Consider the following 19,296-nt stretch of genomic DNA (forward strand, 5'->3'; position numbering starts at 1 on the left):
AACACGTTGGCCCACCATGCCCGTGCCTATCTGTCCCACCAGTGGTTTGGTCTCCTTTCCTGAGCCCTCTGGAGTGTTGTGTCCAGTCCCAGAGCACTGACACCTCCCACACCCCCCAGCTTATTCACCAAGCATTGTCTGATCAACTCGCTGAGTAAGCATGTGGGTCGCTGGTCCTTCCTGCTCATGTTCCTGGTGATCTTTGCTGGTGACTGAAAGATGACACTGTCCTTCAGCAATATATGGGTCAAAGCATCTCTCCCATAGGCCAGCTCTGTTGCCCACTATGGCCCTGGCTGATGAGTTGGAGCAGCAGCTCAGTGAGGGCCTTCTCTAGGCTGGCTTCCTGGGCTTGGAGGGCAACAGGCCTGGGAAGGCCTTGGTCAGCTTTGAGTGGGTGATGCCCCAGCAAGGCCTTCATGCTCAAGGTGGGTTCACATCTTCCTGAGCTCAGCCTCCTGGAGTAGCAGGTCCTGAGGGCTGGGATATTGCAGTTGGCCTCAGGCATCACCGGGCTATCAGCACCAATGAGGTCCCCAAGTAGCATTAAGGTGCCAAGGGATCTGGACTCATGAGCTGTCCCCTCAGGACAGATACCCACCACTGTGTTGCAATGCTGTTGCTGGCTCAGTGTTGTCCAGACCTGATCATGGTGATCCTGGCTGTAGCTGAAGCTCCCAGGGTTGTGCCAGCAGCCCAGTGGGTGAAACCTTCACCCAACCCTACTGTGGGCTGAAAAGTGTCTCCCAAAAAATATGTCCACATCCTAACCATTGATGCCTGTGAATGTGACCGACTGTAGTTACAGGGTCTCTGTAGATATAAGGATCTTGAAATAATATCATCCTGGACTGGAGTGGGCCCTAATTCCAATGACTTGTGTCTTTGTAAGAAAGAGGAAGATTTGAGACATAGACTCATATTCATACATTGGAACATGGTACTGGTCTCTGTTTGGGAAACTGATGTGAGGAGACCTGTGTTGACAAGAAAGGTCCAGAGTCTGAAGGCATTTGGCAGTTGGGGCCAAGGGGCTCCTCCCTTTGGATTTCTGAGTGATGTAGACTCTGTCCAAAGCCTGCATCCTGTCATCACAAACACAAGGTCCCAATGATGTCACATGGGTCTTTTTCCCAGCCCCTGCACATGTCTGGGAGAGGAGCTGGGGTGGATATCCACCCTCAAGCCTGTCTCCTCTCTCCACTTGTAAACATACTTTAGGCACCTCAGGCCGACCAAAATGTTCACACTGTTGGCCACCTCTTGAATGGATTTCACAGGGCCCCTCTCCCCGACCTGGATCACTTGGTATCTAGGACCTCCTCTGCTGCAGCAGAGGGCAAACATTTTCCAATGTTTTCTTTTTTAGTGCAGAATACCTTTTATCACCTCTCCAAGAAAGCAAGTCTTCATCCTTTGAAGGCACACTGGAGTTTCTGCCTCGGCTGAGTGATCCTGCATCAAGAATGGGTTGCACTTCTCCCAGTAGCCATGGTTAACAAGCACGGGAGGACAAAGAGCTTAGGCTGTCAACAGTGCCAGGGTCTGAGAGGGTGAAGAGGCAGCAAGTCGACAGGGGTCCCTGCAGAGGGCAGTCCAGGCCCTGTCTGCCCACAGGGCTCTTCCCAGACAGGCCACCCCCAGAGTTGAGAAGGGCTGTTCGGGGGAGGGTTCCTCCACCTCCACACTGATGTGTAAGTGTAGAATGTTCTGCAGCACTGGCTTCTAACCACTATGCAACAATGTCTCCCAAGCACTACAAAACTGCCTGTGATTGAGAAGTGCTCCAGAGAAACCCACTGCAAAGAAGCCCACCTGTGCGCGCTGTGAAATTCTCGGTAGGGGTGCCACAGAGCGCCACCCCAACATAGATGGTTCCATCTGGGGGTGCCTCAGTCAAATTTCAACCAGGCTTTTTCAAATTAGGTTCTATGTACCAAACTTAATCCATGGTGACTTCAAATTGCACTTACACTAAATCCAGAATTCATGGAGCATAAAACAAAGCATGCTTAGTTGTGGGAGCATGGGCCACTAGGCTGCTATGCAGACACACGGGGCTGTGGAGTTCACTGGGACATAGAGGCTACAAGATTCCAGCTAACGGGTTGCTGGCCCTGACCAACTCAGTCAAGATGTCATAAGCCTGGAGGTAGCCACTATACCCTCTTTGGTGAACAGGGACCATCCTGCCACATGTGCTCCATTTTCCAGTGCTGGAAACAGTGGAGGAACCTAAACCTGTCCATTGCACTCCTGGAGGGTCAGACACCCAGGCCTACGACGGCGCAGTTTTTTTTTTTTCTTTTTTTATTTGTCTACATTCAGTTGAATTCAAATGTACTGCCTGAATGATCCAGACATACAAAAACCCCACTCTTTCCCACTGTTTTTTAAAATAAAATCTTCACTTATAAAACTGAAACACTAAAGCATTAAAATACAGAAAGCTCGTTTAACTCACTTCACAAAAGCATTAACAGATGAGGTATCCCTTCTGTAACTATTTCAAGACAAACTGAGTTAACACTAACACCAATTGTAAATAGACAGAGGGATACTGAACTGTAAGAACTCAGAAAACTCTACTCGGACAAAGTTGTAATGGCAACTAACAAACCACTGAAGATGTGGAGTCCCAAACACGGCTAAATATGGGTCACAGAACGGGTCACAAAGTGACCAGCTGCACCTCACAACACAGCAACGTGGACAGGGTAGGGCAAGAGGACCCAGAGGGGCCGCAGACATGTTAACTGTGATGCATAAAACTGAATCTTACAACGAGGAGGGGTAAGTGCAGAAGGTACAAATCTTCACCCTCAGGGCTTTATCTGTACTGGTAGTTCATGCTGTGGTCTGCGTTCCTGCCGTAGCCTCCCTGTGATGACTGGTAAGAGCTGGGAGGGCCGCAGTAATTCTGGCTGGACCCCGGGGAGTTGTAGTTCGATTGTGATGAGTAGCCTCCTGAGGGAAAGAGGGGGTGGGGATCAGCCCAGTCACAAAGGTGTCAGCAGTGGAAGCTCTAAGTGGGGCTAAGCACCAGGCTCTTGTGTGGCTCTCCGTATTGCCAGCATTTCTTCATGGAGGTGGCAAAATTTAGGGTACGATAATTCCTGGACCTCTGGTTCTAAAAGCCAAGAAACTAAAGGCACGCCTACGTTGGTGCTTGCATAGGGCCCATAGGCCCCGTCTCCTGCTTTCTGTTCCTGCCCCACACAGAAGCCAAAAGGCAGCTGTCACTGTGGCCCTGCCCAGGCTATCTGCCCAAGCCAGGCCACACCCATCCTCACAGCCTGTGCCCCTGTGAGGACCCCCCTCCCCATGCTATGCCACCTGCTGCTCCAGGCCCACCTTGTTTGCCTTGGTACGAGGAGCCGCCCCCAGAACCTCCTCCGTAGCCCCCATGTGACCCTGGGTTGTACGACGACCCGCCTGAGCCGTAGCTGTTCCCGCCGCTTCGGCCTCCGCTACCACTGTAGTCTGGGAAAGAAAAGACAGTGTGGTTAAAGGGCCTTGTGCTGCAGCCCTGGACATGGCAGACCTTTGGCCAAGACCCTGGACCCTTGCAAATTTCCCTGTCTTGACTGCTTAGATTTGGCACAGGTCAGTCTCACCACGAACTGCTTGGGGCTGGCTGGAATCCCACAAGGTCACCATGCCCTGGATTGTCCTGATCACCACATTCGGAAGCCAAGTTCCATCCCACTTTCCCACCTGCTCCTCCAACCTAAGTTTCCCAGCAGTTCAGTAATTGCAGAGCTAGCCCAAGTCCTGGCCCCTGCTACTGGGTGTCTCATCACAAACCACAGAACTCCTACCCTTCCCCAGTGGGGCCTTTGACACAGTGCAGCCCACCGGTTCTGTACATGAGGTGGAGGGAGAGATGGAGCACAGAGTAATTCATGCTCTTATAAGGGCTGGATGCTCCACAGGTCACCTCGAAGTGGCTGGCCCAGACTCAGACTCCACCCTTTGTGCCCCAGTCTCAACCCACAGCCTCAGGGGCTTAGCCTGGGGGCCTCTGCCTCCAAGTTTGTCCCAATGCCCACCCTGAGGCCAATGCCTCCAACTTCCTTCCAGCCCCCCCCCCTCCCCGCCAGAGGTGGGACAGTGTTGAGCTTTTCGGGGACTGGATGCCAACTCACTGAATTTGCTCTCGTAGCTGTAGTCGGAGCCGCCCCCGCCCCCGGGGGAGCTGTAGGAGTTGGAGTAGTAGTTGCCTTGGCCGTGACTATAGCCTCTCTGCTTGCCCTGCGGGGGGCCATAGTTGCTGTACTGGCTCTGGTTGTAGGACTGCTGCTGGCCTGGGTGGGGCTGGTAGCCTGAGCCGTAGGAGGGTTTCTGCTGGCCCCCGTGTGGCTGTTTCTTCCCGGCATGTTTCGGGGGCACTGGGGAGCTGTAGTTGTCACCTTGGTAGTAGGAGCCGTAGCCGGAGGAGCCACCACCGCCCCCGCCGCCGCCACTGCCAGCATTCCCAGAATGCCCTCCATTGCTGTAGAACTGACCTAAACAGGAAGGCATCCAGTCAGGTGGAGGCTCAGGTAAATGGAGTGGGAACAGAGGGGTAGGGAGGGAAGGTCAAAGCTGTGGGTCCTGAAGGCTGACCCAGGAGCCTGCTGCTCAGGTGGGGGCAGAGTGAGAGGCAGGAGAGCAAGGAGCAGCAGCTCCAGTCCCTAAAGCAGCCTGGTCTGGGCTGGCCCAGCCTTCAGCTCCACTCACCCATTAGCTGATGACAATGGATCTTTGCCAAGCAGCGGCACGGCAGCACGCTGAGAGCAGCTTTTGCAGCGGATGTCAACGTTACAATGAGATGGGCTCCGAGTGCAGGATGACATTCACAACTAGCTGACTGCTACCCAGATGTCCCCAACGATGACAGGAAAAGCAAAGCCCAGAGAAGCAACCAGCCCTCCCCTGCTGTGCTGGGAAGAGGCTTGGCAGTCACAGGCTTGGGTGGCCCAAGGAAATGCTCTTTAACGAGGTCCCTGACATTGGTGTCATTCTTAGAAGACCAACTGCTCTGACCTAGTTCCAGAAGAACCAGGAATGGACACTTAAGCCAATGTCCTGGGACTCCTTCCTGATGGGACTTGCGCAAACACATGCCTTAGGAGCAATTCCACAGCCTCCAGGGGAAAGAAGACTAAGGCTGGGATCGGAAGATCCAAGTGGTCCCCCAGAGGGCACCTCATTGTTCCCAGCACAGCTGCTGGGCTCAGGCAGGACTGAGCAGCAGGACTGACAAGCGTGCAGCAAGCCGCCACATTCTCAGGCTCAAGGGCGGAGAATGTCACAGAGAGCTCCCCCACTTCTGGTCATTAGGCAAGGACCCCCCCAGAACACTGTCTGTCAAGATATGGCTCCCAAAAGACACTCAAGTGGACCTGTGGGAGATGGGTCAGCTAAGGTGCGGGGAACAGGGAGAAGATGGGTCCTGTGGGCTGCTGTCCATCTGGCTGGGCAGTGTCCAGTGCTCCCGCAGGGGCAGTGGAGCTCCTGGGTTCCTAGTAGGCCTGGGTGTGCCTTTGCTGGTTAGTTCTGCCTCTGTCCACAGATGGTTGAGGCTGGTGCTTGGTCAGTCTGGCTATGCCCAGTGTAGGTAGGAGAGGGAGGGGACGCTGCCACGCAACCTGTCCCGTTCCATGTAAGGGTCCCTCGTCTTTTGGGTGAATTTGGGAGTCCTCACCAGCCTTCCACCCACTGAAGATGTGCACCCCACAGTGGTGTGCCTTGGGTTGTTTGAACAGTAATTTGGATAGAGCTGATCTCTGCTATGGGTTTATTTTCTTCAGGCAGGCAGTCTCCACCCTATACCAACACCCCCATCACAAAGCCAAGGACAAGGATGTGTCCCACAATGCAAGAGAGCAAACACAAGGAGGCCAGGACAGGAGGTCCTCTTCAAGTCCCCTCTTAGAACTCTGCCACATCAGCTGACCCTCGGCCTACACTGAGTGCCTGCCTCCTCACCCCTCCACAAGCACAGGAATGAATGAAGACGCCAAGTAGTTAGGACTTGTTACTTTAACATGTATTGATTAAAAAAAAAAAAAAAAGGAGGGGGGAAGTTTTCAACGTCATTCAGGATAACTATTTCCTGGTATAAAAAGACATTATTCTCAAACAATAACTTTCTAAAAAAAAATACATCATGCAAAGTTTTAAAAAGTTTCACTGAATGTTTCAAACCTCTGGGAACAAATTATGCAGTAACCGTTTTGACCAGTTTTTGCCTGAATAAACGCAAAATCTTGCAAGTCAACACAGAGGCAGGCTTTGCTGCAAAAAAGAACTGCTGACCAGAGATAAAACCAGATTTGTTTCCAGGGACTCCCACCAGGAAATAGGGGCCTGAGTAAAGAGCCCAACCGCCTCTGTGCGCCTCTCCACACAGGGAGAAGCCACACCTCAAGCCTGTACGTTAAGGTAAGAAGGGTGGAAGCTTCCAGGGCTTGTCGCAGCTGTGCGCCCAGCAGTGCAGGCCCTACTGAGGTAAAATTTTCACCGGAGAATTGAGCTACATATTAGGCTCTTTCCGCTTGATTATTTTTAAAACTCCATTTAAGAAAATTCTAGAATTCCATTCATTTGCAACTGTAATCAGGACTTGCAAAATTCTGCATTATTGATCCCTTAAGCCTGTCTATTTCTTGCACTAAATGATGGAAGCACAGTTTTGATACCTTTGAGAGTTCACCTCTAGCTAAACCTGCCACAGAATGTCGCATCCCCAATCACCCACCAGAGCATTTACAAGAGGCAGGAAAGGTTAACTTCGCACAATATACAATTCCCCAATGTTCCCATTGTTTTACATGCTTATAAAAAAAAAAAAAGAAAGAAAGAAAAGAAAAAAAAGTCGGTTGCTCTGGATTCAGATGTGGTGAAATAGTTTTCAGCACTATCAAAGGCATCAACCAGATTTGGGAATTTGTTAAAAGGTTAAAAATTCATACAAAACCTGCTGTAAATTAAGACAAAGGTAGATTAAAATGCATCATTATCTGTCTCTTAAATAAAGTAATGCTTTCCATAAAAAGCAAAGGTGGGCTTTTGCCTTGATGCTGACCAACGCTGGCTCTAGAATTCTGTGCAATTCTGCACAAAAAATGCATTCTCTGAAAATTGTTTTCCACTTATTGTTAACTTCAATATGACCAAGTTCAAAGGCAAATCACGATAAAAACTGCCATTGTCTTAAATTCTGCAGGCTAAGAGTTTCAGACAAGCTGCGGTGACAAGCCACGGTTGAGAAACCCAGTGAAGCACAGGGGCACAGCACGGACACTTTAGGTTTTGGAGTTCGAGAAAATTGGAGTAAAAAGTTGATTTTGTGTGCAATACTTTTAGATGCTCTAGGAAGACCCAAAATCATGATAGCCGTAGCAGTCTGTGAAAAAGTCACCTACAAAAGGGGGAGACAGAGCAGAGAAAAAAAATTAGAATTCTTTTGAAAAATGGCACAGAGCGCCACATTTGAAATTCATGTTTTAGATTTCTCTGCTCCTGTAACCCCCCAATGAAGGCTCCTTCTCAAGACAAGAGCTGTGCATTGTCAGGAAAAGTATATTCACAGATTGGTGCTTCGTTCACATGGCTTAAAGCAGAGAAATTTAAAATTTTTTACTTTTAAGGTACTTTCAAGTCATACAGTGTGTGTGTTAACATTTACAGAGTAAATCACACTTTTGCAGGATGGGGAGGGTGGGGGCCTTGAGGACCACCTGATCTAATCACCAAGGATGGGTGTGGGCCACCCTGACCTAACTCAGGCATGGGAGCTACACTGCAGCTTCTTCCCAAACTCAGACCAAGAGAAATACACACTTACTGTAGCCAGCTGTTGCCGAGTTGCCTCCATACCCATAGCTGCCATACCCAGCGCCTAGAAAGGAACCGACAGGGTTATCAGGGCTGGAGGCAGGTCTCCTCTGCATCTGCCTCTCCCAGCATCTCAGCTCAACCCTAGGGGCCCCACACACCCGAGAGTGCAAGACAGGCCCATGGGTATGGACAAGGTTCCTCACCAGCATTCATGTAGTTTCCATGGTTGGCGCCACCAAATCCTCTTCCTCTACCCCGACCACGGATGCTCCCTCCTCTTCCCCGCCCTCGAAGGTTTGGGGGTGGGGGCACTTCGTTGTGCATGGGGCCTCCCATGCCAAAACCAGGGTTATGTGGCTGGACAGGAAAGAACAGACAAGTTACATTCACCTCATTTTCAGATCACAGAAGAATTCATGCCAAGCTTAAGAGATTGCAGGGGCAGCCAGTTACCTTAGCAGCAAATTTCAGTCCACCTCTGACAGGCACAGGTGCTCTCTTCTTCTTATTGGCTTCCAGGGAGAGAGGGGCATCAGGGAATAGCTTTTCTAGCGCAGCAAGGGCAGCATGTGCTTTTGCCACCTTTTTATTTGAGCCAGCACCTTGAAACTTCTGTCCATCTACCTCGACCTGAAAGAACAGACATGTGTCAGGGGTGATCCAAAACCTCCCACTGGGGCAAGGGGACTCTCCAAAGATTCCAGGCCTCCACAGGAACTGCTCCAGGATCACTCACCTCCATCACAAAGCGCTTGTCATGGCTGCCACCAGTCTCTGAGATGAGCTCATACTTGAGGCCACGCCTCTTCTCATTAAGTTCCATGACAGGGTTCTTGCCATGCTTGGTCAGAATCGGCCCCTGCTGTTTTATGTTCTCAGGGAAAAAGGAAAAAAACACACACACAAACCCAACACACTCAGCCAAGGGCTGTCCAACACGTGCTGTATAGCCACTACCGCATCACAGCCCTCCACTCCATGTACCCTGCTGTCCCACACCACCCTCGCCTCTGAAAATCACCTGTGAGCCTCCCAGCAATAAGATGACCTCCACCTGCACCCTCTTCTTCTGGGAAATGGCCTATCATTGACTGAGGGTCACCCCAGTACATCCCTGAGTGCTAGGTCAACATCAGCAAAGCCTTCTGGGTAGTAGCTCAAAGGCTCACATCCAGTTCCCCCTATAGGTTCCCAGACTGGAAGGTGACTCCTTTGCGAGAAAATGAGGAGGACCAGCAACCATCCAGGTTCACAGGACACAAGGCTGCCTGCACCACCCTGTTGTGCTATCCAGCGCCCACCATGGGCTCACCTCGGTAGTGGGATCCGCAGTAAAGGCAGCAGTGGGGGTCGAAGCGGCTTCTACCACAGGTGGAGGGGCCATGACAGCTGGCTTGGCCTCAGTTTCCTCAGCCGAGTCCTCCCCCTTACTGGAGTCTCTGCCTTCAGCACCGGTAGGCAAGCCCATATCCTGTAACACCTGGGAGGGAGATCCGCAAGGCCCCTGTGAGGGATGGGGCTCAGCACTGGGACACTCTAAATCAGAAGCTCCGAGGGTGGTACCCAGCAATTTGTAGGGTGTTGCTTCCTTTAGCTCCCCACATGCCCAACCATGTGTGGACACCTTCCGCCTGTCAGCCATGCTAACAAAGGCATTCTTACCACATGTGATTTGACGAACATTAAAAAACCTAACCATTTCATTGTTTGTATACCCTCACTAAGCCTCATAGTGTTTGCAGCTAGGACTTAAATAGGAGACGACAGGTATGAAAAAATCCTAGATGAACAAAGTGCTTTTGCTGTCTAAAGGAAAAGCATACGTTGGATAATGCCACCAGCTACCGTACCTTAACAGCCACATGCAGCTTGGCAGTCTTTTTGGATGGTCCGGAGGCCTCGAATGAGCTGCCATCTACTTCCACAGACATGGTGAAGATGGGGGCATGGACCGGCCCCGCCTGGGAAACCAGTTTATACTGCAGCCCGGGCTTCAGCTGGTTCAGCCTCATCAGGGCATTCATAGCCTGGGGAGGCTCTGCCTTCTCCTCTAGAGAAAGACCACCAACATCACTCTGGAACATCAGTCAGTTCTGAACCGGGGAGGGGATCACTTCTGATATGGGCTTTTGTAACGGGATATGATGGATTGGGCAGCTGCAAGGCCTTGTCTATGCTGTTCCCAGGTACACGCCACTGCTGGGGTCACCAGTAGGGGCACATCCCCGCCCCCCCGACTTGTCTTCTGTACCCATATGATATACTTAACCATTTTAAAGACATCTTAAATATGTCTGAAAAAATTCAGGTGTCTCCCTACTTTGTGGTTAACCTTAAATGGAGACAGATGGAGGATAAAAAAGGCCTAGGAACAAATGCCTGTACCTTTCTTCTGAATCTTCTTCTTCTTTTTGCTGGGAGACTTTTCCTCTCCATCCTCCTCCATTGGGCGTTTCATTGGCGTAATGGCGTAGGTGGTACTGGGGGGGATTTGAACTGAAAGAGATCAGGACAGAAGTAGTTAAGAGACTAGTCTGGTGCTCTGTGAGGAGCTCACAAGGCCGCTGCCCAACTTGGAACCCTTGGCAGACTTACCCGTGTAGTCCACTGGGTTTTCATTCTTTGGTTTCTTGGGCATCTTAGAAGGCAGAGGGTCCATACCCAGGACTTTATGCAGCTGTCCAAATGCAGCAAGTCGCAGAGCATGCTGGAAAAGGGGAAGAGGAACAGGAACCTGACTCAGCCGCCCTGTGTGCCTGGCCAAGGTGTGTACGCTTGCTAATGCCTTCTGGAAGGGGCAGGAGCTGAGGGGTTGCTAATGGTCTCCCCTAAAATAGCAAGGGGTCCCCCAACAGCCAGGGGAGGGCCTGACTTCCAGGACCCAGCCTTGCTGTGGGGGAAGGCCAGCCTGTGACCACCCGCCTCAAGAGGAATACAGGAGACCCCAATCTGGGGACTGGTTGCCACACGGAGCCACGTGGTGGGCCTGCAAGGGAAGGACCCCTGGAAAAATCTAAACAGCAAATACATCTCCCCACTGAACTCGGTGTCTGAAAACAACACCCGAGCAGGCGGAGGAGCAGGCTACAACCACGCGTGGCACCAGGGGAAAGAAGCAGCCCAGATTGGGGCGCCCTGTATCAGGCACAATCCCTTCGCCTTCAGTCCCAACCTGAGCCTACTGTCCAGTGGCGACCCTGAGAATACCCAGTAATGGAACTAGAAGCCAGTGATTACAGACTGGGTAAGGGCTCACGGTGGCAATGGCGATGACTATACCTGCGCACTCTGTGTGATATCTTCCCGTTGCTGTCTGTCTAGATGCCCAATAGCATCAGTGGCTTCTTTTTCACAAGGGTCATAAATGCCAGAACCATCTGAAGGCAGGAAACAAGGAAGATATGCAGAGGATTATCCTTTAGTGTCTCGGAAGAGTTGTACTGGCTGAGGGAACCAGATGCGTTACCCCCCGCGCCCCATCCACACCCAGCTCTGGAAAACACGCTGAGCTCGGTGACCCACTCAGCATCCAGCCCATGAGAGAAATAATCCACATGTGTCTCAGAGCAAGGAGCTCACATGGGAGTGGGTCACCAGTGCCCCGGATCCGCCCTGAGTCACAGCTGCGGAGCCGGCACAGGGCTGGATATGATGGTGCAAGAGGGTAGTCACATGCTTTAGCCCTATGGGGACATGGAGCTGCTGCTGCCCTAACCCGGTCAGGGGACCCGCCAGGAAGTGGCCTCAGGGCCTTGATCCCTGTCCTTTTCCTGTAACTTGCAAAGCACAAGGCCCCAACCTGGCATCACGATGCCTGACGCCAGGCACTCCAGCACTCTCCGCAGGGCCTCGCCAGCACCCATGGGTCTGTTGGCTGTGCCGATGGACTTTTCACAGAGAAGCTCAAGGGGCTGAAAGGCAAGAGGGATAGTTAGCCTATGTCCAGGGGTGGGGGGTGGGGGTGGTTGGCCAATGCTGAGGAGCTGTCACTGTGTATATGTGAGGAGGGGCTAGCATGGAAAGTCACAGCCATTCAAGTTCACAAGTCAGGGCTAAGCCAAAGATAGGACATGTAGATCAGGGCTCAGCCAACTTTTCCTTAAAGGGCCAGACATTCAATCTTTTCAGCCGCATTGGCCAGGAGGCCAAGTTAAAGCTATTTTGTAGGTACCTATATTTAAAATTACAAAAACATCCTTAAGTATGTGCTGTAAAACAGGCAGCTGGCCAGAATTGGCCTGTAGGCCTATTTGCTGACTGCTGGCCAAGAGTAGCCACAAAGGCTTCATCATGGAGCCGAGCATGTCACAGTATGTGCTAGCACCCTCCCTAGGCTAAGCTGTGTACCTCCTCAGCAGTGATGGGGGTCCTGGTCTCACTTTCACCTTCCACCCAGGATGTGGCATACAGCAGTTGCTAAACAAGCAGCTAGGATGGGGACACATCAGCCACACCCCAAAGGGCCACTCTAGCCCAGATACCAGAAGATATTCCTGGGCTATGGAACAAGGTCCCTGGTACACAATCCCCAGGTGGCCATAGCTAGAAGGTGCCTTACCCATCCTCTCAGAGGACCCCAGGTGGGCACTCGGGTGCACAGGTCCCTCAGGACCCGGATGACAATAACACAAGACTTCAGCCCATTGGCTCTGGCCTAGAGGAACAAAGCACAGGCTCTTTACACAAGGCACCTACCAGAACACAAGGCAAACATGAACAACACAAGTCTCAGGGTGCTACTTTGTCCAGGGTAAAGGATGAACATTCACAACCATCAAGTGTGTGGTTGGCAGTGATGCCACTGTGTGGACGATAATAATGTTACTCTTGGCACAAAGCAGCAGCAACCCACCTACTCAGTCACAAGCCTCCTTGGGGGACTGGCAATTGGTTTATGCGTGCTGCATTAGCAACTGCATGCCTGCAGGTGCTAAACTCTGCACGGCACTGGTCAACATTACTGAAACTTTACAGTGCAAGTTAGCCACGTTAAAACTTAGGAATTCTCTACCAAAAGACAAATAGAAGAACAAAATGCAAACCTGGAACCACTTGGCGTGTCGGAGGGACGCCAAGGCAGCAAGGCATTTCTGCCTGTCCAGGACGTCCGGGGGGTCGTTGACTGATAGCGTTTCTATTCATGGATGGAATAAGAAGACAAGGCACAGTTTGACCAAGGGGTTTCTGTCAGGTGGAAAGGGGATGTGGCAGCTTCCTAAAGAGCAGTGGAGGTTCCCAGAATCTCAAGTCATCTCTACCCTGGACCAGGGAAGGAGAAGCCTGAGTGTGTCAACTCTGCCCAGAGAGGAAATTGCAAAAATTGGAGGCCCCTCCAAAAACAAACAAAAAAAAAAAAACAAAAAAAAAAAAAAATGAAAATACAAGTGGGAAGTTACTCTACAAGGAATAATCCCATAGGGGAGGGAATAGATAGGTGGATCCTATCTTCTAATAGACTGTTACCATGCTTCCTCCCCGGTATCTCCCAATAAATTAGCTGTATTAAAATTTCCAATAGAGAAAAAAAAAACCACACACAAAAAAACCCTACAAAAAAAACCACAAAACAAAACAGTGGTGGGGGGAGTCGAAATGAACTCCCTCTCTGCTTCCCACAACAGCCATCCCAAGGCATCTGCCGGAAAGGGGACCACCTCCACCCACCAGGCAGGACTGCCCTAGCCCCAGCCCTTGACAGAGAGAGTCCTGTTGGTCAAAGGTCCAGCTTCCCTAAACTGATAAACTAAAAGGGCTTTGGTAGTTGGATTCAGGTATCAGAACCAAAGGTAATCAAAGAACAGCAACAAGGGTGCTAAGTGTGAGCCCATGCTGCAGCAAAGCTGGTGTTTGTAGTTCTGCCGTGTGTGTATCAGGGATTTGGATAAGGCCTGTTCCCTTAATTTGTGGTGTGATGTTTGTGATAAAAAAATTCACACAAGAGGGAAGCCCTGGGAGGACTCTGAGTTGTGAAAGCATTATTAGTGTCTGAGCTTTTGTTTTTTGAAAAATCAAACTGTTTAACTTTGTATCAGCTTTTTGCATTTCAATTACTGAGCTGATCAAAGCAGCCAATGGAAGGAAGACAAATGAAGAAGCCCTCAGTTCTGCTGCACCACAAGCTGCTAGTACAACTCCATCATGATGTTTACGCAGAAGCCATATGGTTGTCTCCCGTAATTTAAAAAAACTGTAACATCACCCTGGACATACTTTTTCAAGGCCACAGAAGAGAATGGCTCAATAGAAAAGCCAACTAACTGTAACACTGATGACAGCATTCAAGGATTAAGACAAACCAAAATGGTGCAATCCTCTGAAAAGTGCTACTCACTTTTAGTGCAACTGTTTGATCAAACTCCCCAGTACCAAAACAGGAGATGTGATCTCAGAGTAAAAGTGGGCAAAGCTACACCAGTATCCTTTTATCAACGAAGTCTAAAACTGAATAGCACATTTGAGTAGTGAGGGAACACCAAGTTTCCAAAGTCCTGCTGGCCTTCTCAGCCTCCCTACCTCCAGCTAATACTTTCTCCATTTCTTCTCTGACAACGGGGGATGTCAGGTGGATAGTCAGGGACAATGGAGGCTCTTTTGTGTTTTTTATCACTATCGCAGCATCATCGACAGATTGGAGTATTTCGTACTTATCTTCTGTAACAGCCTAAAAAAAGAAAATGCAATTTTCAAAATACTTTCTCAAGGGAATCCACACTTCTAGTTAGCCCCACTGGTTGTTGCAGAAAACAGGCCAATATCTTGGGGTGTGATGGACAGCAGGCCCTTCATCTAGGGGGTCAGGAGCTCCCTCTAATTGGCAAGGTCTATGGCTATTTTCCAGTACTTCATAGACAAAGATGTCATTTTTCACAGGAAGCTTCATAATGCAACATGCAAGAGTTCAGGGCCTGAGAGCGTGAATCCTCCTTTTGTCATTTGCTAGTTGCGTGACTTTAGACAAATCACTTAATCTCATTATGACTCTTATTTCTAGCCCTGGCAGGTATGGTTCTGTTGGTTGGGCATTGTCCTGTGCACTGAAAGGTTGCTGAGTCGATTCCTGGGTCAGGGCACATTGATGTTTCTCTCTCTCTAAAAAAATCAATTAATAAGTCTTAAAAAACTCCCAAAACATTGTGGCTTCTAATTTGTAAAACGGACTTAATGACATGACCTACGCCACAGGCTGCAGGAGGCTTAACCTGGACTCTGGGCGGAAAGCTCAGCTCGCAGCACAGAGTGAGCATCTAGGAACTGCTATTTCCACACCGGGATGAGCAGCCACCCATGTGTGGAGTGAAAACGATGTGCAGTAAAACACTTTGTCATGTGGTGCATATTAAAGCACGTACTCACTGCAAATGCATGTCTCTATAAGGATGGTCACAATGGTCTGACTCTGTTTTTTTTAATACCAGTTTACATGCCTTGATGAAGGAAAGTCAAGCTTTTATTATTTTTTAAAGGGAAACAAAGTAAGTTTCAAATGTAGGGAAGACAACTGTACTTCCAAAAATCTAAACTGGGGGTTTTGCTCCTCCGCAGTACTGGCCTTCAGGCCGGATCATTCTGAGAGTGGGTCTGTCTTGTGCATTGCAGGGTGATGAGCAGCATACCGCCACCCTCTACCCAAAAGATGCCAGTAGCACTCTACTCTTCACACTGTGACAACCAAAACTGTCCCCAGAAACTACCATATGTCTCCTGGGTGTGTGTGTGTGCAAATTTGCCGGTCAAAAACAAAACAAACAACAAAAAACCCATTCATCTAGAGATGAGACAGGAGGAGGAGCAGACTTGAAGTATGAAAGTGATTCCACCCAAGGTTTCTGGCTCTGAAGATGAGGGAAGCCTCAGTAATGGAATACAGCAGTGGCCTATAGGTGCTGGGAATGACCCTCGGCTAACACAACCAGCAAGAAGGCAAGAAACTTAGTCCTACCACTACAAGGAACTGAATTATGTCAACAACCTGAATGAACAGGATAGTTTCTCCTCTACAGCCTGATTTTGGCCCACAGAGACCTACACAGGACTTCTGACCTCCAGAACTAAAAGATAATATATCTGTGTTGTTTTAAACAAACAAACAAACAAACAAAACCAAAAAAGCCCAAACCCACCAATCTAAATAGATAAAAATAGTTTATTTGCATCTTTCTCTAAAACCCACTCTTTATATATAAAAAAAGTTGTCCTTCTGCTCAGTTGGTTGAACATCATCCCATGCACTGAAGGTATTGCTGGTTCACATCAATGTTTCCCTTTCACATTGATGTCTCTCTCTCCCCCCACCCTCTAAAAAATCAGTAAGAAAAAAAAAAAAGAAGTCCTTCCTTCAGAAACATTTTCATCAGCTTAATTTTCTTCAATTAATATGCTTTTAATAGACAAGGATAAAATTAACTTAAAATCACTTACTATTAAAACAGAAAAGCTAGGTTTTCATCTTAAATAGCACCTCAGAATTACCTATTGTAGTGCATTAGCTTCACATTTCAATTCTGCCCTTTGTCCTGAATCCCAAATTGTCAGTCACAAGGGACAGAATGCAACCAACTGATGTTCCCTCTCACATCAATGCGCCCCCCCCAAATCAATAAGCATATCCTCAAGTAAGAATTAAAAAAAAAAAAAGTGAATGGTATTTCTAAGGAATGAGTTTTACTTCTTTTGTTTTTGCTAATCCTGTCATTAAATCCAGGAGGCAGCTGGTTGCAGTGATGTGTGGAGGTTCTGAAGCCCCAGAAATCAGCAGCTAGGGGTGCCGGTGTCTGTTACTCTTCCCAAATACCTTGTTGATAAAGCCCTATCTACAAGGAGCATTGTGAAGATGAAATGATACATGTAAAATGTATGCCTGGCCCTGGCAGGGTGGCTCGGTTGGTTGGAGTGTTACCTTCTATACCAAATGATTGTGGGTTTGTTTCCTAGTCATTTGTAAGTTGTGGGTTCCATCCCCTGTAGGGACACATGCGGGAGGCAACCAACTGGTGTTTGTCTCCCTTTTCCTCTCCCTCTAAAAATCAAAAACATGCCCTGAGGCAAGGATTAAGGAAAAAAATAGGATCTGATTTTTAAAAAGGTTTCGATGATGTCAATGTTTAGATCAGAGGGAAAGAGTTAATTATACTATCTATTCATCCATCCCCCCACCCAGCCATCCAATGGAGTCTGGATGTGAAATTCAAGCCTACTGAGGCCCTAGAACAGTGCAGCCTAGTATATGGTAGGTACTGGGTCATTCCTCGAAGCCAGTGTCTGGGCACCACTGCAGTCACCCAGCCCTTTCCCTATTGAGGTGTGAGCACAGCAGGTATAAGGGTGGGTGTAGAGTATGTCTTTTGGCACATGTCACAGTTGGGCATCTCTTCCTCTGCCCCACCCAGTGGAGGTGGTCACACTCACAGCGAGCTGGATGGCCAGGTTGTCAGCCACCTTGTCCAGGAGGGCAGTTGTGGGTTTCTCCTTGCATAGCAGCACCAGCTCCAGGTCCAAGTCCCCCTTGAGCAGGAGGCCCTTTGCCACAAGGCCAACACGCATTACACCCCGCAGGGTTCTGGTCATATGCTCCGTCTTTTGCTCCCTGAAGGACAGATCAACGCATGCTATGTGAGGGATTCAGTCTGGCCAGAACCCAGAAAGGCTAGAGTTTCTTCAGAAAGGAAATGCTCAACTCTGAACTAGTCAGTCTCCCTAGAAAGAAGAAAAACAAACAAAAAACCACAACAAAACCTCAAACTTACCCGGCCCCTTCTTTGCTCTCATCCTCTGGGGGCACGTCCAAGTTCTCAGACTCGGCATGTTCACTGCTGCCTTTCTCCTGCTCATCAATCCAATCAGACACAGCTTTGAGCGCCCGCTCTGTGTGGGACACCATGTTCTGGACTGCCTCCAGTTCCTCTTGGGTTGGATAAACAGAAGAATGCTTTGCCATCACGTGGCGATCATCATTCACAAAAATTCGCAATGGACGCTGGAAATGTGAAAATTCAGTTAAAACCAATGTGAAGAGGCCAAGCAACCCACCACTTACCTTTCAGGCTGCATAACTCTTAACTATGCTTTATCATTTGTGTGAAAATAAGACCACAGTAGTCCCCCCTTCTCCGCAGAGGATACATTCCAAGACCCCCAGTGATGTCTGAAACTACGGATAGTACTAAACCCTCTATATACTGTTTTTTCCCTATGCATACATACCTATGATAAAGTGTAATTTATAAATTTGGCACAGTAAGAGATTAACAACGAATAAAATAATTTAACAATATACTGCAATAAAGGTTATGTAAATGTATTTCTCTCTCTCTCTCTGAAAATATCTCCCTGTACTGTACTCATCCTTCCTTGTCTTCTTGTGAGGTGATAATGACAAAATGCCTACTTGATGAAGTGAGGTGAATCTGAATTGCTTATTTCTGGAATTTTCCATATAATATTTAGCCTGCGGTTGACAAGGGGTAAGCAAAGCAAAGCCGCGGATGGGGGGGAATTACTGTACAGGGGTGGACAAAAGTAGGTTTATAGTTGTAATACAAATTAATAATACAATAATTAATAAATAACAATACAAGAATAAACTGTGTTTCACATACAACTGTAAACCCATTTTTGCCCATCCCTGTATATGAACACTCAGAAAAGGACAACTAGACATAACAGTTGTTCTTTCTCTAGACAGTAGGGGAAGGGGTCACTTATATTTCTATATTATTTGAATTGTTACACTATGTAGTAGAATTCAAGTTAAATGAAAAATAGAATCAAATATATTGAGGCAATACTACAAACATCTGTACATGTATGAAGAAATAGTACCTATGATTAAAGAAAAAGTTTCTTACCATTTTTACTTCTTTTTCTGTAGTGTCTGGAAATCAAATTTTGCTTATATTTTCAAATTGTGACAGATTTCCTTGGTGTTATCAATACTTCAGCTATCTATAAAATCAGAAAATCTTTTTAGTTTCAAATTTCATAGATGAATGAATTTTAGAGGACAGCAGCGCTGACTCATTAAAAAGCCCCATTAACACAGCAGCACATATCTTTATTTTCAAGTAATCACCGCTAAGCCAAAGTACAATCAACTAATTAATTATAAAGTTCCCTAAAAATGAAAAGAGCTGGTTTCTAGAAGCAAAATCTCACTTCAGGCCCACACTCAGATGATTTTTACTTCTTCTATCTTCTTTCATCATTTCTTATATAAAGTATGCCAATTTTTACAAATATAAAGGAAAAGATGGATTCTGGTCCTTAAGGGTAATGAAGAAATGGAAGAAGAGACAGGGCTCTAAAAGGATCCTATAAACTGGAAAGGCAAGAACCTTCTGAAATACCAGGTAGATGTGACCACTGCACCACAAAGACACACCTGTGGGTTCATCCTTGGAGAAGCTGAGACAACTGAAACGCACAACAGAAGTCTTCAGGACAAACACAGCTATAATTATAATTCTGACTACA

The 19,296-nt window shown here is 48.3% G+C and overlaps 1 protein-coding gene across 4 annotated transcripts; it reads right to left on the minus strand.

Moving 5' to 3' along the window:
• Positions 1-2,292: 2,292 nt before the first annotated feature.
• Positions 2,293-18,768, minus strand: ILF3 (interleukin enhancer binding factor 3, 90kDa). Of its 4 annotated transcripts, XM_005859157.2 has the most exons (19): positions 18,672-18,768; positions 17,571-17,800; positions 17,233-17,410; positions 14,341-14,488; positions 12,870-12,961; positions 12,386-12,481; positions 11,627-11,738; positions 11,107-11,204; positions 10,423-10,534; positions 10,213-10,323; positions 9,678-9,877; positions 9,140-9,307; positions 8,564-8,689; positions 8,281-8,457; positions 8,031-8,184; positions 7,835-7,888; positions 4,149-4,508; positions 3,355-3,483; positions 2,293-2,967 (listed from the first exon to the last, which is right to left on the minus strand). In XM_005859157.2, exons 1-19 carry the CDS (start codon positions 18,672-18,674, stop codon positions 2,831-2,833), a joined length of 2,685 nt encoding a protein of 894 aa, XP_005859219.1. In that variant the 5' UTR covers positions 18,675-18,768; the 3' UTR covers positions 2,293-2,830. The 4 variants fall into 4 exon arrangements, with proteins under 4 accessions (XP_005859219.1, XP_014389439.1, XP_014389440.1 ...); XM_014533953.1 differs by lacking the exon at positions 4,149-4,508 and having other exon boundaries at positions 2,745-2,967; XM_014533954.1 differs by lacking the exons at positions 2,293-2,967; positions 3,355-3,483 and adding an exon at positions 7,348-7,408 and having other exon boundaries at positions 4,428-4,508.
• Positions 18,769-19,296: the final 528 nt, after the last annotated feature.

Source organism: Myotis brandtii, unplaced genomic scaffold, assembly GCF_000412655.1.
Source record: "Myotis brandtii unplaced genomic scaffold, ASM41265v1 scaffold1234, whole genome shotgun sequence".
NCBI classification, from domain to species: Eukaryota; Metazoa; Chordata; class Mammalia; order Chiroptera; family Vespertilionidae; genus Myotis; species Myotis brandtii.

Excerpts from the sequence above, each read along its gene's own strand:
- ILF3 (XM_005859157.2), bottom strand. Across the intron at positions 11,205-11,626 it reads GTCAGGCATCGTGATGCCAG|ATGGTTCTGGCATTTATGAC; the intron begins GTTGGGGCCTTG and ends TCCTGCCTTCAG. Across the intron at positions 4,509-7,834 it reads CTCGGCAACAGCTGGCTACA|GTCAGTTCTACAGCAATGGA; the intron begins GTAAGTGTGTAT and ends CTTCCTGTTTAG.